This window comes from Oncorhynchus keta, chromosome 34, assembly GCF_023373465.1.
Source record: "Oncorhynchus keta strain PuntledgeMale-10-30-2019 chromosome 34, Oket_V2, whole genome shotgun sequence".
In the NCBI taxonomy this organism is placed as follows: Eukaryota; Metazoa; Chordata; class Actinopteri; order Salmoniformes; family Salmonidae; genus Oncorhynchus; species Oncorhynchus keta.
Genome location: NC_068454.1, coordinates 79,635,616 through 79,660,050, shown reverse-complemented (window position 1 = coordinate 79,660,050; position 24,435 = coordinate 79,635,616). Strand labels below are relative to the sequence as shown.

At 48.2% G+C, this 24,435-nt stretch overlaps 1 protein-coding gene and 1 long non-coding RNA gene across 39 annotated transcripts in view; one reads left to right on the top strand and one right to left on the bottom strand.

Annotated features, from left to right (window-relative positions):
• Positions 1-24,435, bottom strand: part of trim46a (tripartite motif containing 46a) — a 57,025-nt gene that overhangs the window by 19,686 nt on the left and 12,904 nt on the right. Inside the window, 7 exon segments of the mRNA XM_052495287.1 lie at positions 380-712; positions 804-925; positions 1,123-1,257; positions 1,259-1,374; positions 2,064-2,159; positions 2,665-2,811; positions 21,667-21,865. Of these exon segments, the coding sequence (XP_052351247.1) occupies positions 380-712; positions 804-925; positions 1,123-1,257; positions 1,259-1,374; positions 2,064-2,159; positions 2,665-2,811; positions 21,667-21,865 (1,148 nt within the window).
• On the top strand, positions 2,802-20,520 carry LOC127915329 (uncharacterized). 38 transcript variants are annotated; one of them, XR_008091008.1, is made up of 8 exons: positions 2,802-4,277; positions 4,561-4,820; positions 5,663-5,748; positions 6,698-6,817; positions 7,006-7,093; positions 7,619-7,861; positions 8,432-9,563; positions 10,430-10,632. It is a non-coding gene; the product is annotated as an uncharacterized LOC127915329 (long non-coding RNA). The 38 variants fall into 38 exon arrangements; XR_008091010.1 differs by lacking the exons at positions 5,663-5,748; positions 7,006-7,093; positions 10,430-10,632 and adding an exon at positions 11,758-11,834 and having other exon boundaries at positions 6,645-6,817; positions 7,531-7,861; positions 8,432-9,244; positions 9,424-9,475; XR_008091001.1 differs by lacking the exons at positions 5,663-5,748; positions 7,006-7,093 and adding an exon at positions 10,999-11,054 and having other exon boundaries at positions 6,645-6,817; positions 7,531-7,861; positions 10,430-10,604.

The following is a 24,435-nucleotide window of genomic DNA, read 5'->3' as shown; positions in this document are numbered from 1 at the left end:
TATATATATATATATATATAATATGACATTTATAATTATTATATTATTATTATTATTATATTATAATGTCTTTACTGTTTTGAAACTGTTGTATGTGTAATGTTTACTGTTAATTTTTGTTGTTTTTCACTTTATATATTCACTTTGTATGTTGTCTACCTCACTTGCTTTGGCAATGTTAACACATGTTTCCCATGCCAATAAAGCCCTTGAATTGAATTGAATTGAATTGAGTGGGTTATGCAGAGAGAAGATATATAGAGGTATTGAGAAGGTGAAGGGATAGATTGGGACAAAAGAGGTATTGACTTTTTAAACAATTCCCCAACAATAATTGTATCATGAATTGCATACGTATGTGTCTGTGTGTGTGTCTCACCTGGTGCGGGTGGTGTGTGCAGGTAAACCTCTTCGCTGTACTCTCCAAACCCCGCCTTATTGCTTCCTTTCACCCTTAACACGTACACACTGTCCATCTCCAGCCTGTCAATCACAGCACTAGTCCCGCCCACCTCCTCCAGGCGTTGCCACACCAGTGGAGTATTGGGACTCCTGACCTCTCCTCCCCAGCCTGCCTCGGTCAATCCCATTCGCCGCTGGAACTCCACGGAGAAGTGCCAGGCAGGGGCGGAGTCCTGGGGGAGTCGCCAGCACAGGAACAGCTGGTCATAGGCCAGTGTGCGCTGAGTGTCAATCACAGGAGCCAATGGGGCTGTAGCAGGGGCGGGGCAGAGAAGAAAAGGGAGTTATATTGGTGGATGGGATGAGTTATCTTTCAGATCTAACCACTTACACGGACGGACCTCTTATGTATCCCATGCTGCTGATGAGTTTCACTTCTCTGGAGGCGTCCATGTGGAAGTGTCTGAAGGAGGGATCAGCCGAGAGAGAGAAACACTGCAGATTCTCTATGGCTTTCACCAGCCTGGAGGGAGAGAAAGAGAGAGAGTCAGAGACAGAGAAAAAGAGAGAGAAAGAGCGAGAGAGAAAATAGAAACGGGGAGAGAGAAAATATAGAGGGGGGCGGGGCTGGTAAGTGTTAAGCGTTGATATTGCACCTGTTATTTACCCACGGTGTGTGTGTGCGCGTGCGCATGTGTGTCTTGCATCTACCACCCGTACCTGTTGTGGGTGATTCGTGCGGCCTGTACGAAGCAGGGTTGGTCGGTCTCTTTGAGCAGCTCCTGTGTGTAGGCCATTAAACCGCCGTGCTCCTGCAGACCCCTCCTCTCAGACACCTGGGCCGACAGGGCCTCCCCCTCTCAGCCGGGCCCCCTCCAGGGCCAGGGTCAACGCTCCCTGTCGCTCCACTAGAGACGCCCCCAGCTCCCTCACAGACTGGGACAACTGCTCCCTCGCCAACGCACTGTTCAACTAGAGAGGGAGTTGAGAGGGGGTTTAAGGGGATGTGGTAGAGGGAGAGAGAGAGGGGGGAAGAATGGAGGGGGTAGAGGGAGAGAGAGAGGGGGGGAGAAGGGAGAGGGTAGAGGGGAGAGTGAGAGGGAGAGAGTGTGGGGGAGGGGAGAAGAAGGGAGGGGTAGAGGGAGAGAGAGAGGGAGAGAGTGTGGGGGGAGGGGAGAAAAAGGGAGGAGGGAGAGAGAGGGGGGAGAAGGGAGAGGGTAGAGGGAGAGGGAGAGGGAGAGAGTGTGGGGAGGGGAGAAGAAGGAGGGGTAGAGGGAGAGAGAGAGAGGGATGTGGGGGAGGGGAGAAGAAGGGAGGGGGTAGAGGGTGAGAGAGAGAGAGTGTGGGGAGGGGAGAAGAAGGGAGGGGTAGAGGGAGAGAGAGAGGGAGAGAGTGTGGGGGAGGGGAGAAGAAGGGAGGGGGTAGAGGGAGAGAGAGAGGGAGAGAGTGTGGGGGAGGGGAGAAGAAGGGAGGTGGTAGAGGGAGAGAGAGAGGGAGAGAGTGTGGGGGGAGGGGAGAAGAAGGGAGGGGGTAGAGGGAGAGAGAGAGAGGGAGAGAGTGGGGGGAGGGGAGAAGAAGGGAGGGGTAGAGGGAGAGAGAGAGGGAGAGAGTGTGGGGGAGGGGAGAAGAAGAGAGACAGAAAGGATGGAGAGAGAGTTTACCTCCATGTGTGTGATGGCACTCTCCAGCTGAGTTATCTGAGCCTTTACTGTGTCTTGATTGGCCAGAATGTAGTTGATCTCCTTGGTGATTTTGTCCTCAGGTGTTAAGAGAGACAGATGACAATATCAGCAAGCAAACATGTAGTTTCATGGTTTAACAGACAGACAGACAGACAGACAGACAGACAGACAGACAGACAGACAGACAGACAGACAGACAGACAGACAGACAGACAGACAGACAGACAGACAGACAGACAGACAGACAGACAGACAGACGACAGACAGACAGACAGACAGACAGACAGACAGACAGACAGACAGACAGACAGACAGACAGACAGACAGACAGACAGACAGACAGACAGACAGACAGACAGACAGACAGACAGACAGACAGACAGACAGACAGACAGACAGACAGACAGACAGACAGACAGACAGACAGACAGACAGACAGACAGGCAGGCAGGCAGGCAGGCAGGCAGGCAGGCAGGCAGGCAGGCAGGCAGGCAGGCTATGTCTATAGATAGATAGATAGATAGATAGATAGATAGATAGATAGATAGATAGATAGATAGATAGATAGATAGATAGATACCTTTAGTGCCTGGCAGGCCTGTGCGATGGGCGCCACCTTGTGGCCGTGGTGGACTCTGTGGAGCTTACAGACAGGACACAGCAGCCTCTGGCAGGAGCGACAGTACCACAACAACCTCTCCTGCTCATGCTCCAGACACGTTAGGACCTAATAGGGGAGAACGGGGGAGAGGAGGAGAGGAGAGAGGGGGGGAAGGAGGAGAGGGCAAGAGGGGAGGGGGGAAGGAGGAGAGGAGAGAGGGCAAGAGGGGAGGGGGGAAGGAGGAGAGGAGAGAGGGCAAGGGGGATGGGGGAGAAGGAGGAGAGGAGAGGGGGCAAGGGGGAGGGGGAGAAGGAGGAGAGGAGAGAGGGCAAGAGGGGAGGAGGGGGATTGGAGGAAGAAGATATAACAGGAGGAGGAAGAAAAGGAGGTCACCAGCCAAACTCACAGAGAGGAAACACGTGAAGGAGAGAGAGAGGTACTGTAGAGGAAACAGGTGAAAGAGAGAGAGAGGTACTGTAGAGGAAACAGGTGAACGAGAGAGAGAGGTACTGTAGAGGAAACAGGTGAAGGAGAGAGAGAGAGGGACTGTAAAGGAAACAGGTGAAGGAGAGAGAGAGGTACTGTAGAGGAAACAGGTGAAGGAGAGAGAGAGGTACAGTAGAGGAAACAGGTGAAGGAGAGAGAGAGAGGTACTATAGAGGAAACAGGTGAAGGAGAGAGAGAGGTACTGTAGAGGAAACAGGTGAAGGAGAGAGAGAGGTACTGTAGAGGAAACAGGTGAAGGAGAGAGAGAGGGGGACTGTAGAGGAAACAGGTGAAGGAGAGAGAGAGGGACTGTAGAGGAAACAGGTGAAGGAGAGAGAGAGGTACTGTAGAGGAAACAGGTGAAGGAGAGAGAGAGAGGTACTGTAGAGGAAACAGGTGAAGGAGAGAGAGAGGTACTGTAGAGGAAACAGGTGAAGGAGAGAGAGAGGTACAGTAGAGGAAACAGGTGAAGGAGAGAGAGAGAGGTACTGTAGAGGAAACAGGTGAAGGAGAGAGAGAGGTACTGTAGAGGAAACAGGTGAAGGAGAGAGAGAGGGGGACTGTAGAGGAAACAGGTGAAGGAGAGAGAGAGGGACTGTAGAGGAAACAGGTGAAGGAGAGAGAGAGGTACTGTAGAGGAAACAGGTGAAGGAGAGAGAGAGGGACTGTAGAGGAAACAGGTGAAGGAGAGAGAGAGGGGGACTGTAGAGGAAACAGGTGAAGAAGAGAGAGAGAGGGACTGTGGAGGAAACAGGTGAAGGAGAGAGAGAGGGGGACTGTAGAGGAAACAGGTGAAGGAGAGAGAGAGGTACAGTAGAGGAAACAGGTGAAGGAGAGAGAGAGGTACAGTAGAGGAAACAGGTGAAGGACAGAGAGAGGTACTGTAGAGGAAACAGGTGAAGGAGAGAGAGACGTACAGTAGAGGAAACAGGTGAAAGAGAGAGAGGGGTACTGTAGAGGAAACACGTGAAGGAGAGGGAGAGGTACTGTAGAGGAAACAGGTGAGGGAGAGAGAGAGATACAGTAGAGGAAACAGGTGAAGGACAGAGAGAGATACTGTAGAGGAAACAGGTGAAAGAGAGAGAGAGGTACTGTAGAGGAAACAGGTGAAGAGAGAGAGAGAGGTACAGTAGAGGAAACAGGTGAAGGAGAGAGAGTACTGTAGAGGAAACAGGTGAAGGAGAGAGAGAGGTACTGTAGAGGAAACAGGTGAAGGAGAGAGAGAGGTACTGTAGAGGAAACAGGTGAAGGAGAGAGAGAGGTAATGTAGAGGACACGGGTGAAGGAGAGAGAGAGGTACTGTAGAGGAAACAGGTGAAGGAGAGAGAGGAGGAGGAAACTGTAGAGGAAACAGGTGAAGGAGAGAGAGAGGTACTGTAGAGGAAACAGGTGAAGGAGAGAGAGAGGTACAGTAGAGGAAACAGGTGAAGGAGAGAGAGAGGTACAGTAGAGGAAACGGGTGAAGGACAGAGAGAGGTACTGTAGAGGAAACAGGTGAAGGAGAGAGAGAGGTACAGTAGAGGAAACAGGTGAAGGAGAGAGAGAGGTACTGTAGAGGAAACAGGTGAAGGACAGAGAGGTACTATAGAGGAAACAGGTTAAGGACAGAGAGAGGTACTGTAGAGGAAACAGGTGAAGGAGAGAGAGAGGTACTGTAGAGGAAACAGGTGAAGGACAGAGAGAGGTACTGTAGAGGAAACAGGTGAAGGAGAGAGAGAGAGGGACTGTAGAGGAAACAGGTGAAGGAGAGAGAGGTACTGTAGAGGAAACACGTGAAGGAGAGAGAGAGAGGTACTGTAGAGGAAACAGGTGAAAGAGAGAGAGAGAGGGACTGTAGAGGAAACAGGTGAAGGACAGAGAGAGGTACTGTAGAGGAAACAGGTGAAGGAGAGAGAGGTACAGTAGAGGAAACAGGTGAAAGAGAGAGAGGGGTACTGTAGAGGAAACACGTGAAGGAGAGGGAGAGGTACTGTAGAGGAAACAGGTGAGGGAGAGAGAGAGATACAGTAGAGGAAACAGGTGAAGGACAGAGAGAGATACTGTAGAGGAAACAGGTGAAAGAGAGAGAGAGGTACTGTAGAGGAAACAGGTGAAGGAGAGAGAGAGGTACAGTAGAGGAAACAGGTGAAGGAGAGAGAGAGGTACTGTAGAGGAAACAGGTGAAGGAGAGAGAGAGGTACTGTAGAGGAAACAGGTGAAGGAGAGAGAGAGGTACTGTAGAGGAAACAGGTGAAGGGAAGAGAGAGGTAATGTAGAGGACACGGGTGAAGGAGAGAGAGAGGTACTGTAGAGGAAACAGGTGAAGGAGAGAGAGAGGTACTGTAGAGGAAACAGGTGAAGGAGAGAGAGAGGTACTGTAGAGGAAACAGGTGAAGGAGAGAGAGAGGTACAGTAGAGGAAACAGGTGAAGGAGAGAGAGAGGTACAGTAGAGGAAACAGGTGAAGGACAGAGAGAGGTACTGTAGAGGAAACAGGTGAAGGAGAGAGAGAGGTACAGTAGAGGAAACAGGTGAAGGAGAGAGAGAGGTACTGTAGAGGAAACAGGTGAAGGACAGAGAGGTACTATAGAGGAAACAGGTTAAGGACAGAGAGAGGTACTGTAGAGGAAACAGGTGAAGGAGAGAGAGAGGTACTGTAGAGGAAACAGGTGAAGGACAGAGAGAGGTACTGTAGAGGAAACAGGTGAAGGAGAGAGAGAGAGGGACTGTAGAGGAAACAGGTGAAGGAGAGAGAGGTACTGTAGAGGAAACACGTGAAGGAGAGAGAGAGAGGTACTGTAGAGGAAACAGGTGAAAGAGAGAGAGAGAGGGACTGTAGAGGAAACAGGTGAAGGACAGAGAGAGGTACTGTAGAGGAAACAGGTGAAGGAGAGAGAGAGGTACAGTAGAGGAAACAGGTGAAAGAGAGAGAGGGGTACTGTAGAGGAAACACGTGAAGGAGAGGGAGAGGTACTGTAGAGGAAACAGGTGAGGGAGAGAGAGAGATACAGTAGAGGAAACAGGTGAAGGACAGAGAGAGATACTGTAGAGGAAACAGGTGAAAGAGAGAGAGAGGTACTGTAGAGGAAACAGGTGAAGGAGAGAGAGAGGTACAGTAGAGGAAACAGGTGAAGGAGAGAGAGAGGTACTGTAGAGGAAACAGGTGAAGGAGAGAGAGAGGTACTGTAGAGGAAACAGGTGAAGGAGAGAGAGAGGTACTGTAGAGGAAACAGGTGAAGGAGAGAGAGAGGTAATGTAGAGGACACGGGTGAAGGAGAGAGAGAGAGACTGTAGAGGAAACAGGTGAAGGAGAGAGAGAGGTACTGTAGAGGAAACAGGTGAAGGAGAGAGAGAGGTACTGTAGAGGAAACAGGTGAAGGAGAGAGAGAGGTACAGTAGAGGAAACAGGTGAAGGAGAGAGAGAGGTACAGTAGAGGAAACGGGTGAAGGACAGAGAGAGGTACTGTAGAGGAAACAGGTGAAGGAGAGAGAGAGGTACAGTAGAGGAAACAGGTGAAGGAGAGAGAGAGGTACTGTAGAGGAAACAGGTGAAGGACAGAGAGGTACTATAGAGGAAACAGGTTAAGGACAGAGAGAGGTACTGTAGAGGAAACAGGTGAAGGAGAGAGAGAGGTACTGTAGAGGAAACAGGTGAAGGACAGAGAGAGGTAGATGTAGAGGAAACAGGTGAAGAGAGAGAGAGAGGGACTGTAGAGGAAACAGGTGAAGGAGAGAGAGGTACTGTAGAGGAAACAAGGAAGGAGAGAGAGAGAGGTACTAGAGGTAGAGGAAACAGGTGAAACAGGTGAAGAGAGAGAGAGGGACTGTAGAGGAAACAGGTGAAGGACAGAGAGAGGTACTGTAGAGGAAACAGGTGAAGGAGAGAGAGAGGTACAGTAGAGGAAACAGGTGAAGGAGAGAGAGAGGTACTGTAGAGGAAACAGGTGAAGGAGAGAGAGGTACTGTAGAGGAAACAGGTGAAGGAGAGAGAGAGGTACTGTAGAGGAAACAGGTGAAGGAGAGAGAGAGGTACTGTAGAGGAAACAGGTGAAGGAGAGAGAGAGGTACTGTAGAGGAAACAGGTGAAGGAGAGAGAGAGGTACTGTAGAGGAAACAGGTGAAGGAGAGAGAGAGGTACTGTAGAGGAAACAGGTGAAGGAGAGAGAGAGGTACTGTAGAGGAAACAGGTGAAGGAGAGAGAGAGGTACTGTAGAGGAAACAGGTGAAGGAGAGAGAGAGGGGGACTGTAGAGGAAACAGGTGAAGGAGAGAGAGAGGTACTGTAGAGGAAACAGGTGAAGGAGAGAGAGAGGTACAGTAGAGGAAACAGGTGAATGAGAGAGAGAGGTACAGTAGAGGAAACGGGTGAAGGACAGAGAGAGGTACTGTAGAGGAAACAGGTGAAGGAGAGAGAGAGGTACAGTAGAGGAAACAGGTGAAGAAGAGAGAGAGGTACTGTAGAGGAAACAGGTGAAGGACAGAGAGGTACTATAGAGGAAACAGGTTAAGGACAGAGAGAGGTACTGTAGAGGAAACAGGTGAAGGAGAGAGAGAGGTACTGTAGAGGAAACAGGTGAAGGACAGAGAGAGGTACTGTAGAGGAAACAGGTGAAGGAGAGAGAGAGGTACTGTAGAGGAAACAGGTGAAGGAGAGAGAGAGGTACTGTAGAGGAAACAGGTGAAGGAGGGAGAGAGGTACTGTAGAGGAAACAGGTGAAGGAGAGAGAGAGGTACTGTAGGGGAAACAGGTAAGGAGAGAGAGAGGTACTGTAGAGGAAACAGGTGAAGGAGGGAGAGAGGTACTGTAGAGGAAACAGGTGAAGGAGGGAGAGCGGTACTGTAGAGGAAACAGGTGAAGGAGAGAGAGGTACTGTAGAGGAAACAGGTGAAGGAGAGAGAGAGGGGGACTGTAGAGGAAACAGGTGAAGGAGAGAGAGAGGTACTGTAGAGGAAACAGGTGAAGGAGAGAGAGAGGTACAGTAGAGGAAACAGGTGAAGGAGAGAGAGAGGTACAGTAGAGGAAACGGGTGAAGGACAGAGAGAGGTACTGTAGAGGAAACAGGTGAAGGAGAGAGAGAGGTACAGTAGAGGAAACAGGTGAAGGAGAGAGAGAGGTACTGTAGAGGAAACAGGTGAAGGAGAGAGAGAGGTACTGTAGAGGAAACAGGTGAAGGAGAGAGAGAGGGGGACTGTAGAGGAAACAGGTGAAGGAGAGAGAGAGAGAGAGGGACTGTAGAGGAAACAGGTGAAGGAGAGAGAGAGGGGGGACTGTTGAGGAAACAGGTGAAGGACAGAGAGAGGTACTGTAGAGGAAACAGGTGAAGGAGAGAGAGAGAGGGACTGTAGAGGAAACAGGTGAAGGAGAGAGAGGTACTGTAGAGGAAACACGTGAAGGAGAGAGAGAGAGGTACTGTAGAGGAAACAGGTGAAAGAGAGAGAGAGAGGGACTGTAGAGGAAACAGGTGAAGGACAGAGAGAGGTACTGTAGAGGAAACAGGTGAAGGAGAGAGAGAGGTACAGTAGAGGAAACAGGTGAAAGAGAGAGAGAGGTACTGTAGAGGAAACAGGTGAAGGAGAGAGAGAGGTACTGTAGAGGAAACACGTGAAGGAGAGAGAGAGGTACTGTAGAGGAAACAGGTGAGGGAGAGAGAGAGATACAGTAGAGGAAACAGGTGAAGGACAGAGAGAGATACTGTAGAGGAAACAGGTGAAAGAGAGAGAGAGGTACTGTAGAGGAAACAGGTGAAGGAGAGAGAGAGGTACAGTAGAGGAAACAGGTGAAGGAGAGAGAGAGGTACTGTAGAGGAAACAGGTGAAGGAGAGAGAGAGGTACTGTAGAGGAAACAGGTGAAGGAGAGAGAGAGGTACTGTAGAGGAAACAGGTGAAGGAGAGAGAGAGGTAATGTAGAGGAAACGGGTGAAGGAGAGAGAGAGAGACTGTAGAGGAAACAGGTGAAGGAGAGAGAGAGGTACTGTAGAGGAAACAGGTGAAGGAGAGAGAGAGAGGGACTGTAGAGGAAACAGGTGAAAGAGAGAGAGAGAGGGACTGTAGAGGAAACAGGTGAAGGAGAGAGAGAGGTACTGTAGAGGAAACAGGTGAAGGAGAGAGAGAGGTACTGTAGAGGAAACAGGTGAAGGAGAGAGAGAGAGGGACTGTAGAGGAAACAGGTGAAGGAGAGAGAGGTACTGTAGAGGAAACACGTGAAGGAGAGAGAGAGGGGTACTGTAGAGGAAACAGGTGAAAGAGAGAGAGAGAGGGACTGTAGAGGAAACAGGTGAAGGACAGAGAGAGGTACTGTAGAGGAAACAGGTGAAGGAGAGAGAGAGGTACAGTAGAGGAAACAGGTGAAAGAGAGAGAGGGGTACTGTAGAGGAAACAGGTGAAGGAGAGAGAGAGGTACTGTAGAGGAAACAGGTGAAGGGAGAGAGAGAGAGGAAACAGGTAGAGGAAACAGGTGAAGAGAGAGAGAGTACTGTAGAGGAAACAGGTGAAGAGAGAGAGAGGTACTGTAGAGGAAACAGGTGAAGGAGAGAGAGAGGGTACTGTAGAGGAAACAGGTGAAGGAGAGAGAGAGGTACTGTAGAGGAAACAGGTGAAGGAGAGAGAGAGAGAGAGAGGAAACAGGTGAAGGAGAGAGGAAACAGGTGAAGGAGAGAGAGAGGTACTGTAGAGGAAACAGGTGAAGGAGAGAGAGAGGTACTGTAGAGGAAACAGGTGAAGGAGAGAGAGAGGAGACTGTAGAGGAAACAGGTGAAGGAGAGAGAGAGGTACTGTAGAGGAAACAGGTGAGGAGAGAGAGGTGAAGGACAGAGACTGTAGAGGAAACAGGTGAAAGGAGAGAGAGAGGACTGTAGAGGAAACAGGTGAAGGAGAGAGAGAGGTACTGTAGAGGAAACAGGTGAAGGACAGAGAGAGGTACTGTAGAGGAAACAGGTGAAGAGAGAGAGAGAGGGACTGTAGAGGAAACAGGTGAAGGAGAGAGAGGTACTGTAGAGGAAACAGGTGAAGGAGAGAGAGAGGGGCACTGTAGAGGAAACAGGTGAAGAGAGAGAGAGGGACTGTAGAGGAAACAGGTGAAGGACAGAGAGAGGTACTGTAGAGGAAACAGGTGAAGGAGAGAGAGGCACAGTAGAGGAAACAGGTGAAGAGAGAGAGAGGCACTGTAGAGGAAACAGGTGAAGGAGAGAGAGAGGTACTGTAGAGGAAACAGGTGAAGGAGAGAGAGAGGCACTGTAGAGGAAACAGGTGAAGAGAGAGAGAGGTAACTGTAGAGGAAACAGGTGAAGGAGAGAGAGAGGTACTGTAGAGGAAACAGGTGAAGGAGAGAGAGAGGTACTGTAGAGGAAACAGGTGAAGGAGAGAGAGAGGTACTGTAGAGGAAACAGGTGAAGGAGAGAGAGAGGTACTGTAGAGGAAACAGGTGAAGGAGAGAGAGAGGTACTGTAGAGGAAACAGGTGAAGGAGAGAGAGAGGGGACTGTAGAGGAAACAGGTGAAGGAGAGAGAGAGGTACTGTAGAGGAAACAGGTGAAGGAGAGAGAGAGGTACAGTAGAGGAAACAGGTGAATGAGAGAGAGAGGTACAGTAGAGGAAACGGGTGAAGGACAGAGAGAGGTACTGTAGAGGAAACAGGTGAAGGAGAGAGAGGTACAGTAGAGGAAACAGGTGAAGAAGAGAGAGAGGCACTGTAGAGGAAACAGGTGAAGGACAGAGAGGTACTATAGAGGAAACAGGTTAAGGAAACAGGTGAAGGAGAGAGAGAGGTACTGTAGAGGAAACAGGTGAAGGAAGAGAGAGGTACTGTAGAGGAAACAGGTGAAGGAGAGAGAGAGGTACTGTAGAGGAAACAGGTGAAGGAGAGAGAGAGGTACTGTAGAGGAAACAGGTGAAGGAGAGAGAGAGGTACTGTAGAGGAAAACTGTAGGGGAAACAGGTGAAGGAGAGAGAGAGGTACTGTAGAGGAAAAAGGTGTACTGTAGAGGAAAAGGGAGAGAGAGAGGTACTGTAGAGGAAACAGGTGAAAGAGAGAGAGAGAGGAAACACTGTAGAGGAAACAGGTGAAGGAGGAGAGAGGTACTGTAGAGGAAACAGGTGAAGGGAGAGAGGTACTGTAGAGGAAACAGGTGAAGGAGAGAGAGGTACTGTAGAGGAAACAGGTGAAGGAGAGAGAGAGGGGGACTGTAGAGGAAACAGGTGAAGGAGAGAGAGAGGTACTGTAGAGGAAACAGGTGAAGGAGAGAGAGAGGTACAGTAGAGGAAACAGGTGAAGGAGAGAGAGAGGTACAGTAGAGGAAACGGGTGAAGGACAGAGAGAGGTACTGTAGAGGAAACAGGTGAAGGAGAGAGAGAGGTACTGTAGAGGAAACAGGTGAAGAGAGAGAGAGAGGAAACAGGTGAAGGAGAGAGAGAGGAAACAGGTGAAGAGAGAGAGAGGTGAGAGGAAACAGGTGAAGGACAGAGAGAGGGACTGTAGAGGAAACAGGTGAAGAGAGAGAGAGAGAGGGACTGTAGAGGAAACAGGTGAAGGAGAGAGAGAGAGGGGGACTGTAGAGGAAACAGGTGAAGGAGAGAGAGAGGTACTGTAGAGGAAACAGGTGAAGGAGAGAGAGAGGGACTGTAGAGGAAACAGGTGAAGGAGAGAGAGGTACTGTAGAGGAAACACGTGAAGGAGAGAGAGAGAGGTACTGTAGAGGAAACAGGTGAGAGAGAGAGAGAGAGAGGGACTGTAGAGGAAACAGGTGAAGGACAGAGAGAGGTACTGTAGAGGAAACAGGTGAAGGAGAGAGAGAGGTACAGTAGAGGAAACAGGTGAAAGAGAGAGGAGAGGAAACAGGTGAAGGAGAGAGAGGAAACAGAGGAAACAGGTGAGAGGAGAGAGAGGAAACAGGTAGAGGAAACAGGTGAGGAGAGAGAGAGATACAGTAGAGGAAACAGGTGAAGGAGAGAGAGATACTGTAGAGGAAACAGGTGAAAGAGAGAGAGAGGACTGTAGAGGAAACAGGTGAAGGAGAGAGAGAGGTACAGTAGAGGAAACAGGTGAAGGAGAGAGAGAGGTACTGTAGAGGAAACAGGTGAAGAGAGAGAGAGAGGTACTGTAGAGGAAACAGGTGAAGAGAGAGAGAGGAAACAGGGGACTGTAGAGGAAACAGGTGAAGGAGAGAGAGAGGTAGAACTGTAGAGGAAACAGGTGAAGGAGAGAGAGAGAGACTGTAGAGGAAACAGGTGAAGGAGAGAGAGAGGGACTGTAGAGGAAACAGGTGAAGGAGAGAGAGAGGGACTGTAGAGGAAACAGGTGAAGGAGAGAGAGAGGTACAGTACAGGAAACAGGTGAAGGAGAGAGAGAGGTACAGTAGAGGAAACAGGTGAAGGACAGAGAGAGGCACTGTAGAGGAAACAGGTGAAGGAGAGAGAGAGGAAACAGGTAGAGGAAACAGGTGAAGGAGAGAGAGAGGTACTGTAGAGGAAACAGGTGAAGGACAGAGAGGTACTGTAGAGGAAACAGGTGAAGGAGAGAGAGGGACTGTAGAGGAAACAGGTGAAGGAGAGAGAGGACTGTAGAGGAAACAGGTGAAGGACAGAGAGAGGGACTGTAGAGGAAACAGGTGAAGGAGGAGAGAGAGAGAGGGGGACTGTAGAGGAAACAGGTGAAGGAGAGAGAGGGACTGTAGAGGAAACAGGTGAAGGAGAGAGAGAGAGGTACTGTAGAGGAAACAGGTGAAGAGAGAGAGAGAGAGAGAGGGACTGTAGAGGAAACAGGTGAAGGACAGAGAGAGGACTGTAGAGGAAACAGGTGAAGGAGAGAGAGAGGGACAGTAGAGGAAACAGGTGAAGGAGAGAGAGAGGGACTGTAGAGGAAACAGGTGAAGGAGAGAGAGGACTGTAGAGGACTGTAGAGGAAACAGGTGAAGGAGAGAGAGAGGGGACTGTAGAGGAAACAGGTGAAGGAGAGAGAGAGGGGACTGTAGAGGAAACAGGTGAAGGAGAGAGAGAGGACTGTAGAGGAAACAGGGTGAAGGAGAGGAGAGAGAGAAAGGGGACTGTAGAGGAAACAGGTGAAGGAGAGAGAGAGGGACTGTAGAGGAAACAGGTGAAGGAGGGAGAGGAGGGACTGTAGAGGAAACAGGTGAAGGAGAGAGAGAGGGGGACTGTAGAGGAAACAGGTGAAGGAGAGAGAGAGGGGGACTGTAGAGGAAACAGGTGAAGGAGAGAGAGAGGGACTGTAGAGGAAACAGGTGAAGGAGAGAGAGAGGTACAGAGAGGAAACAGGTGAAGAGAGAGAGAGGACAGTAGAGGAAACAGGTGAAGGACAGAGAGAGGGACTGTAGAGGAAACAGGTGAAGGAGAGAGAGAGGTACAGTAGAGGAAACAGGTGAAGAGAGAGATGGGGACTGTAGAGGAAACAGGTGAAGGACAGAGAGGGATAGAGGAAACAGGTGAAGGAGAGAGAGAGGGGACTGTAGAGGAAACAGGTGAAGGAGAGAGAGAGGGACTGTAGAGGAAACAGGTGAAGGACAGAGAGAGGGGACTGTAGAGGAAACAGGTGAAGGAGAGAGAGAGGGACTGTAGAGGAAACAGGTGAAGGAGAGGTGAGAGGAGAGAGAGGGACTGTAGAGGAAACAGGTGAAGGAGGGAGAGACTGTAGAGGAAACAGGTGAAGGAGAGAGAGAGAGGGACTGTAGGAGGAAACAGGTGAAGAAGGAGAGAGAGAGGTACTGTAGAGGAAACAGGTGAAGGAGAGAGAGAGAGGGACTGTAGAGGAAACAGGTGAAGAGAGAGAGGGGACTGTAGAGGAAACAGGTGAAGGAGGAGAGAGGGACTGTAGAGGAAACAGGTGAAGGAGAGAGAGAGGGGGACTGTAGAGGAAACAGGTGAAGGAGAGAGAGAGGGACTGTAGAGGAAACAGGTGAAGGAGAGAGAGAGGGGGACTGTAGAGGAAACAGGTGAAGGAGAGAGAGAGGGACTGTAGAGGAAACAGGTGAAGAGAGAGAGAGAGGGACTGTAGAGGAAACAGGTGAAGAGAGAGAGAGGGACTGTAGAGGAAACAGGTGAAGGAGAGAGAGAGGGGACTGTAGAGGAAACAGGTGAAGGAGAGAGAGAGGGACTGTAGAGGAAACAGGTGAAGAAGAGAGAGAGGGACTGAGGGGGAGGAAACAGAGGAAACAGGTGAGGAGGAGAGAGAGAGAGGGGACTGTAGAGGAAACAGGTGAAGAGAGAGAGAGGGACTGTAGAGGAAACAGGTGAAAGAGAGAGAGAGAGGGGACTGTAGAGGAAACAGGTGAAGGAGAGAGAGAGGGGGACTGTAGAGGAAACAGGTGAAGGAGAGAGAGAGAGAGGGGGACTGTAGAGGAAACAGGTGAAGAGAGATGGGGAGAGAGAGAGAGAGGTGAAGGGGGGACTGTAGAGGAAACAGGTGAAGGAGAGAGAGAGGGGGACTGTAGAGGAAACAGGTGAAGGAGAGAGAGAGGGGGGACTGTAGAGGAAACAGGTGAAGGAGAGAGAGAGGGGGACTGTAGAGGAAACAGGTGAAGGAGAGAGAGAGAGAGAGGGGGGACTGTAGAGAGAAACAGGTGAAGGAGAGAGAGAGGGGGACTGTAGAGGAAACAGGTGAAGGAGAGAGAGAAAGAGAGAGAGAGAGGGGGGACTGTAGAGGAAACAGGTGAAGGAGAGAGAGAGGGGGACTGTAGAGGAAACAGGTGAAGAGAGAGAGAGAGAGAGAGAGGGACTGTAGAGGAAACAGGTGAAGGAGAGAGAGAGGGGACTGTAGAGGAAACAGGTGAAGGAGAGAGAGAGAGAGGAGAGGAGAGAGGAAACAGGTGAAGGAGAGAGAGGGGGAGAGAGGAAACAGGTGAAGAGAGAGAGAGGACTGTAGAGAGAAACAGGTGAAGGAGAGAGAGAGAGGTACTGTAGAGGAAACAGGTGAAGGAGAGAGAGAGAGGTACTGTAGAGGAAACAGGTGAAGGAGAGAGAGAGGTACTGTAGAGGAAACAGGTGAAGGAGGGAGAGAGGTACTGTAGAGGAAACAGGTGAAGGAGGGAGAGAGGTACTGTAGAGGAAACAGGTGAAAGAGAGAGAGAGAGGGACTGTTGAGGACACGGGTGAAGGAGAGAGGGGGGACTGTAGAGGAAACATGTGAAGGAGAGAGAGAGAGGGACTGTGGAGGAAACAGGTGAAGGAGAGAGAGAGGGGGACTGTAGAGGAAACAAGTAAAGGAGAGAGAGAGAGGGACTGTGGAGGAAACAGGTGAAGGAGAGAGAGAGGGGGACTGTAGAGGAAACATGTGAAGGAGAGAGAGAGGGACTGTGGAGGAAACAGGTGAAGGAGAGAGAGAGGGGGACTGTAGAGGAAACAGGTGAAGAAGAGAGAGAGAGGGACTGTGGAGGAAACAGGTGAAGGAGAGAGAGAGGGGGACTGTAGAGGAAACAGGTGGAGAGAGAGAGGGACTGTGGAGGAAACAGGTGAAGGAGAGAGAGGTCCTGTGGAGGAAACAGGTGAAGGAGAGAGAGAGGGACTGTGGAAGAAACAGGTGAAAGAGAGAAAGAGAGGGACTGTGGAGGAAACGTGTGAAGGAGAGAGAGAGAGGGACTATAGAGGAAACAGGTGATGGAGAGAGAGAGAGGGACTGTGGAGGAAACAGCTGAAGGAGAGAAAGAGAGGGACTGTGGAGGAAACAGGTGAAGGAGAGAGAGAGAGGGACTGTAGAGGAAACAGGTGAAGGAGAGAGAGAGAGGGACTGTAGAGGAAACAGGTGAAGGAGAGAGAGAGGGACTGTAGAGGAAACAGGTGAAGGAGAGAGAGAGGGGGACTGTAGAGGAAACAGGTGAAGGAGAGAGAGAGAGGGACTGTAGAGGAAACAGGTGAAGGAGAGAGAGAGAGGGACTGTAGAGGAAACAGGTGAAGGAGAGAGAGAGAGGGACTGTAGAGGAAACAGGTGAAGGAGAGAGAGAGAGGGACTGTAGAGGAAACAGGTGAAGGAGAGAGAGAGGGACTGTAGAGGAAACAGGTGAAGGAGAGAGACATACACATAGAGGACCCACGCCAAGAGGAATTACATCCAGACCACAGTACACCCAGACACATCCACACCCCCACCCCAACCAATCAACACCCCCCCACGTCAACCATGCCCACACCCCATTTAGGCCCCCTCAGATCAGACCTATGCCACTCCTGCCCACCCCATACACCCCACCCCCGCAAAGAGGGCCTCAACATGGAAGCCACACATACGCCCAGGTAGTGAGCGGGCAAACAGTCCCAACCCCCACTCTCACACTCGCCCAAGCCAATGGCATGTACCAGATGCTCAGCAGGCTCTGCTCACACTTACTGGCCTGAGGCCAAACCACGACCAACAACATTCGGCACTCTATGGAACAAAAAGCCTTCACTATATTATCCTGGAATATCCAAGGCCTGAGGTCATCTGCCTTTGGCCTAAAGAGCAGAAACCCGGACTTCACCAAAGAAATCGGTAATACAGACATTGTCATCCTGCAAGAAACCTGGTATAGAGGAGATGGACCCACTGGTTGCCCTCTAGGTTACAGAGAGCTGGTAGTCCCATCCACCAAACTACCAGGTGTGAAACAGGGAAGGGACTCAGGGGGTATGCTAATTTGGTATAGAGCAGACCTAACTCACTCCATTAAATTAATCAAAACAGGAACATTCTACATTTGGCTAGAAATTCAAAAGGAAATTATCTTAACAGAGAAAAATGTCCTCCTGTGTGCTACCTATATCCCCCCACTAGAATCCCCATATTTTAATGAAGACAGCTTCTCCATCCTGGAGGGCGAAATCAATCATTTCCAGGCCCAGGGACATGTACTAGTCGTGGCGACCTAAATGCCAGAACCGGACAAGAACCTGACACCCTCAGCACACAGGGGGACAAACATCTGCCTGGAGGTGACAGCATCCCTCCCACATATGCCCCCTAGGCACAACTATGACAACATAACCAACAAAAACGGGTTACAACTCCTGCAGCTCTGTCGCACGCTGGGTATGTACATAGTCAACGGTAGGCTTCGAGGGGACTCCTATGGTAGGTACACCTATAGCTCATCTCTTGTCAGTAGTACTGTAGACTACTTTATCACTGACCTCAACCCAGAGTCTCAGAGCGTTCACAGTCAGTCCACTAACACCCCTATCAGACCACAGCAAAATCACAGTCTACTTAAACAGAGCAATACTCAATCATGAGGCATCAAAGCCAAAGGAACTGAGTAACATTAAGAAATGCTATAGGTGGAAGGAATGCAGTTTGGAAAACTACCAAAAAACAATTAGGCAACAACAAATTCAATCCCTTTTAGACAATTTCCTGGGTAAAACGTTCCACTGTAATAGTGAAGGTGTAAACTTGGCAGTAGAAAATCTTAACAGTATATTTGACCTCTCAGCTTCCCTATCAAATCTAAAAATCTCAAATAGAAAACCGAAGAAAATTAACAATAATGACAAATGGTTTGATGAAGAATGCAAAAATCTAAGAAAGAAATTGAGAAACCTGTCCAACCAAAAACATAGAGACCCGGAAAACCTGAGTCTACGCCTTCACTATGGTGAATCACTAAAACAATACAGAAACACACTACGGAAAAAGAAGGAACAGCATGTCAGAAATCAGCTCAATGTAATTGAAGAATCCATAGACTCTAACCACTTCTGGGAAAATTGGAAAACACTAAACAAACAACAACACGAAGAATTATCTATCCAAAATGGAGATGCATGGGTAAACCACTTCTCCAATCTTTTTGGTTCTATAACAAAGAATAAAGAGCAAAAACATATACATGATCAAATACAGATCTTAGAATCAACTATTAAAGACTACCAGAACCCACTGGATTCTCCAATTACATTGAATGAGTTACAGGACAAAATAAAAACCCTCCAACCCAAAAAGGCCTGTGGTGTCGATGGTATCCTCAATGAAATGATCAAATATACAGACAACAAATTCCAATTGGCTATACTAAAACTCTTTAACATCATACTTAGCTCTGGCATCTTCCCCAATATTTGGAACCAAGGACTGATCACCCCAATCCACAAAAGTGGAGACAAATTTGACCCCAATAACTACCGTGGAATATGTGTCAACAGTAACCTTGGGAAAATCCTCTGCATTATTATTAACAGCAGACTCGTACATTTCCTCAATGAAAACAATGTACTGAGCAAATGTCAAATTGGCTTTTTACCAAATTACCGTACAACAGACCATGTATTCACCCTGCACACCCTAATTGACAACCAAACAAACCAAAACAAAGGCAAAGTCTTCTCATGCTTTGTTGATTTCAAAAAAGCCTTTGACTCAATCTGGCATGAGGGTCTGCTATACAAACTGATGGAAAGTGGTGTTGGGGGTAAAACATACGACATTATAAAATCCATGTACACAAACAACAAGTGTGCGGTTAAAATTGGCAAAAAACACACACATTTCTTCACACAGGGTCGTGGGGTTAGACAGGGATGCAGCTTAAGCCCCACCCTCTTCAACATATATATCAACGAATTGGCGCGGGCACTAGAAAAGTCTGCAGCACCCGGCCTCCCCTGCTAGAATCCAAAGTCAAATGTCTGCTGTTTGCTGATGATCTGGTGCTTCTGTCACCAACCAAGGAGGGCCTACAGCAGCACCTAGATCTTATGCACAGATTCTGTCAGACCTGGGCCCTGACAGTAAATCTCAGTAAGACCAAAATAATGGTGTTCCAAAAAGGTCCAGTCACCAGGACCACAAATTCAAATTCCATCTAGACACTGTTGCCCTAGAGCACACAAAAACTATACATACCTTGGCCTAAACATCAGCGCCACAGGTAACTTCCACAAAGCTGTGAACGATCTGAGAGACAAGGCAAGAAGGGCATTCTATGCCATCAAAAGAAACATACATTTCAACATACCAATTAGGATTTGGCTAAAAATACTTGAATCAGTCATAGAGCCCATTGCCCTTTATGGTTGTGAGGTCTGGGGTCCGCTCACCAACCAAGACTTCACAAAATGGGACAAACTCCAAATTGAGACTCTGCACGCAGAATTCTGCAAAAATATCCTCCGTGTACAACGTAAAACAACAAATAATGCATGCAGAGCAGAATTAGGCCGATACCCACTAATTATCAAAATCCAGAAAAGAGCCATTAAATTCTACAACCACCTAAACGGAAGCGATTCACAAACCTTCCACAACAAAGCCATCACCTACAGAGAGATGAACCTGGAGAAGAGTCCCCTAAGCAAGCTGGTCCTGGGGCTCTGTTCACAAACACACCCTACAGAGCCCCAGGACAACAGCACAATTAGACCCAACCAAATCATGAGAAAACAAAAAGATAATTACTTAACACATTGGAAAGAATTAACAAAAAAACAGAGCAAACTAGAATGCTATTTGGCCCTACACAGAGAGTACACAGCGGCAGAATACCTGACCACTGTGACTGACCCAAAATTAAGGAAAGCTTTGACTATGTACAGACTCAGTGAGCATAGCCTTGCTATTGAGAAAGGCCGCCGTAGGCAGACATGGCTCTCAAGAGAAGACAGGCTATGTGCTCACTGCCCACAAAATGAGGTGGAAACTGAGCTGCACTTCCTAACCTCCTGCCCAATGTATGACCATATTAGAGATACATATTTCCCCCAGATCACACAGATCCACAAAGAATTCGAAAACAAATCCAATTTTGAAAAACTCCCATATCTACTGGGTGAAATTCCACAGTGTGCCATCACAGCAGCAAGATTTGTGACCTGTTGCCACGAGAAAAGGGCAACCAGTGAAGAACAAACACCATTGTAAATACAACCCATATTTATGCTTATTTATTTTATCTTGTGTCCTTTAACTATTTGTACATTGTATACATATATATATATATATATATATATATATATATATATATATATATATATATATATATATATATATATATATATATATATGTATGTATATGTATGTATGTATGTATGTATATATATATATATATATATATATATATATATATATATATATATATAATATGACATTTGTAATGTCTTTACTGTTTTGAAACTTCTGTATGTGTAATGTTTACTGTTCATTTTTGTTGTTTTTCACCTTATATATTCACTTTGTATGTTGTCTACCTCACTTGCTTTGGCAATGTTAACACATGTTTCCCATGCCAATAAAGCCCTTGAATTTAATTTAATTTAATTTAATTGAGAGAGAGGGACTGTGGAGGAAACAGGTGAAGGAGAGAGAGAGAGGGACTGTAGAGGAAACAGGTGAAGGAGAGAGAGAGAGAGAGAGGGACTGTAGAGGAAACAGGTGAAGGAGAGAGAGAGAGGGACTGTAGAGGAAACAGGTGAAGGAGAGAGAGAGGGGGACTGTAGAGGAAACAGGTGAAGAGAGAGAGAGAGAGAGAGAGAGAGAGAGAGAGAGAGAGAGAGAGAGAGAGGGGGGACTGTAGAGGAAACAGGTGAAGGAGAGAGAGAGAGAGGGCCTGTAGAGGAAACAGGTGAAGGAGAGAGAGAGAGAGGGCCTGTAGAGGAAACAGGTGAAGGAGAGAGAGAGAGAGGGCCTGTAGAGGAAACAGGTGAAGGAGAGAGAGAGAGAGGGCCTGTAGAGGAAACAGGTGAAGGAGAGAGAGAGAGGGGCCTGTAGAGGAAACAGGTGAAGGAGAGAGAGAGAGAGGGCCTGTAGAGGAAACAGGTGAAGGAGAGAGAGAGAGAGGGCCTGTAGAGGAAACAGGTGAAGGAGAGAGAGAGAGAGGGCCTGTAGAGGAAACAGGTGAAGGAGAGAGAGAGAGAGGGCCTGTAGAGGAAACAGGTGAAGGAGAGAGAGAGAGGGCCTGTAGAGGAAACAGGTGAAGGAGAGAGAGAGAGGGCCTGTAGAGGAAACAGGTGAAGGAGAGAGAGAGAGGGCCTGTAAAGGAAACAGGTGAAGGAGAGAGAGAGAGGTCCTGTAGAGGAAACAGGTGAAGGAGAGAGAGAGAGGGCCTGTAGAGGAAACAGGTGAAGGAGAGAGAGAGAGGTCCTGTAGAGGAAACAGGTGAAGGAGAGAGAGAGAGGGACTGTAGAGGAAACAGGTGAAGGAGAGAGAGAGAGAGGGCCTGTAGAGGAAACAGGTGAAGGAGAGAGAGAGGTCCTGTAGAGGAAACAGGTGAAGGAGAGAGAGAGAGGGACTGTAGAGGAAACAGGTGAAGGAGAGAGAGAGAGAGGGCCTGTAGAGGAAACAGGTGAAGGAGAGAGAGAGAGAGGTCCTGTAGAGGAAACAGGTAAAGAAGTTATAGAGATATGGATACAGAGAAGAGGGAAATACAATGTCATGAACATAATTAACCCCTACATACACCCCCCAAATACTATGTAAACACACACACACACACACACACACACACACACACACACACACACACACACACACACACACACACACACACACACACACACACACACACACACACACACACACACACACACACACACACACACACACATACCTTGGGTCTGAAGTTGTTGGTGGGCAGTATGTGTTCGTGCTGGGAGCGGAGCGTACCCCAGGGGTGGTAGAGCTTGAAACACTCGTTGCAGAAGTTGGACCTGCAGTCAGCACAGCCCTTAGTGGCCTCCAAGGACTCAGGAGCCTTACAGAAGCCACACATTATAGCCACGCTGCCCAGGCTCACTGTGTGTCTGTACCTGGAGCCAGACAGGGGAGGGGGAGAACCAGTGGAGAGGGTGGGGGTTGATACAAAAAGAGGAGAGTGAGAACACAGACAACATTAAACCATAATGATGTCACTGTCCAAGATCACTGTAGAGAGAGAGAGAGAGAGAGAGGACTGATCACCCCAATCCGCAAAAGTGGAGACAAATTTGACCCCAATAACTACCGTGGAATATGTGTCAACAGTAACCTTGGGAAAATCCTCTGCATTATTATTAACAGCAGACTCGCACATTTCCTCAATGAAAACAATGTACTGAGCAAATGTCAAATTGGCTTTTTACCAAATTACCGTACAACAGACCATGTATTCACCCTGCACACCCTAATTGACAACCAAACAAACCAAAACAAAGGCAAAGTCTTCTCATGCTTTGTTGATTTCAAAAAAGCCTTCGACTCAATCTGGCATGAGGGTCTGCTATACAAACTGATGGAAAGTGGTGTTGGGGGTAAAACATATGACATTATAAAATCCATGTACACAAACAACAAGTGTGCGGTTAAAATTGGCAAAAAACACACACATTTCTTCACACAGGGCCGTGGGGTTAGACAGGGATGCAGCTTAAGCCCCACCCTCTTCAACATATATATCAACGAATTGGCGCGGGCACTAGAAAAGTCTGCAGCACCCGGCCTCCCCCTGCTAGAATCCAAAGTCAAATGTCTGCTGTTTGCTGATGATCTGGTGCTTCTGTCACCAACCAAGGAGGGCCTACAGCAGCACCTAGATCTTATGCACAGATTCTGTCAGACCTGGGCCCTTGACAGTAAATCTCAGTAAGACCAAAATAATGGTGTTCCAAAAAAGGTCCAGTCACCAGGACCACAAATTCAAATTCCATCTAGACACTGTTGCCCTAGAGCACACAAAAAACTATACATACCTTGGCCTAAACATCAGCGCCACAGGTAACTTCCACAAAGCTGTGAACGATCTGAGAGACAAGGCAAGAAGGGCATTCTATGCCATCAAAAGAAACATACATTTCAACATACCAATTAGGATTTGGCTAAAAATACTTGAATCAGTCATAGAGCCCATTGCCCTTTATGGTTGTGAGGTCTGGGGTCCGCTCACCAACCAAGACTTCACAAAATGGGACAAACACCAAATTGAGACTCTGCACGCAGAATTCTGCAAAAATATCCTCCGTGTACAACGTAAAACACCAAATAATGCATGCAGAGCAGAATTAGGCCGATACCCACTAATTATCAAAATCCAGAAAAGAGCCATTAAATTCTACAACCACCTAAAAGGAAGCGATTCACAAACCTTCCATAACAAAGCCATCACCTACAGAGAGATGAACCTGGAGAAGAGTCCCTAAGCAAGCTGGTCCTGGGGCTCTGTTCACAAACACAAACACACCCTACAGAGCCCCAGGACAACAGCACAATTAGACCCAACCAAATCATGAGAAAACAAAAAGATAATTACTTAACACATTGGAAAGAATTAACAAAAAAACAGAGCAAACTAGAATGCTATTTGGCCCTACACAGAGAGTACACAGCGGCAGAATACCTGACCACTGTGACTGACCCAAAATTAAGGAAAGCTTTGACTATGTACAGACTCAGTGAGCATAGCCTTGCTATTGAGAAAGGCCACCGTAGGCAGACATGGCTCTCAAGAGAAGACAGGCTATGTGCTCACTGCCCACAAAATGAGGTGGAAACTGAGCTGCACTTCCTAACCTCCTGCCCAATGTATGACCATATTAGAGATACATATTTCCCCCAGATCACACAGATCCACAAAGAATTCGAAAACAAATCCAATTTTGAAAAACTCCCATATCTACTGGGTGAAATTCCACAGTGTGCCATCACAGCAGCAAGATTTGTGACCTGTTGCCACGAGAAAAGGGCAACCAGTGAAGAACAAACACCATTGTAAATACAACCCATATTTATGCTTATTTATTTTATCTTGTGTCCTTTAACTATTTGATACAGAGAGAGAGAGAGAGAAAGAGAGAGAGAGAGACAGAGACAGAGAGAGTGAGAGAGAGAGAGACAGACAGAGAGACAGAGAGAGAGAGAGAGACAGAGAGAGAGAGAGAGAGAGAAAGAGAGAGAGACAGAGACAGAGAGAGAGAGAGAGAGAGAGAGAGAGAGAGAGAGAGAGAGAGAGAGAGAGAGAGAGAGAGAGAGAGAGAGAGAGAGAGAGAGAGAGAGAGAGAGAGAGAGAGAGAGAGACAGAGACAGAGAGAGAGAGAGAGAAAAGCCCTTGAATTGAATTGAAATTGAGAGAGAGAGAGGGGTGGGTGCGAGACTGGATGTGGGTTAGATAAAAGTTAGGAAGGTGGGATGAGAGGTGAGAAGGAGAGGGGGATGAGAGGTGAGCAGACACATCGATGGCTCTGAACAAACTTTATTTAACTCTTTGCAAACTGGAAACCATTTATCCGGAGGCTGCATTCATTGTAGCTGGGGATTTTAACAAAGCTAATCTGAAAACAAGACTCCCTAAATTTTATCAGCATATCGATTGCGCAACCAGGGGTGGTAAAACCTTGGATCATTGTTA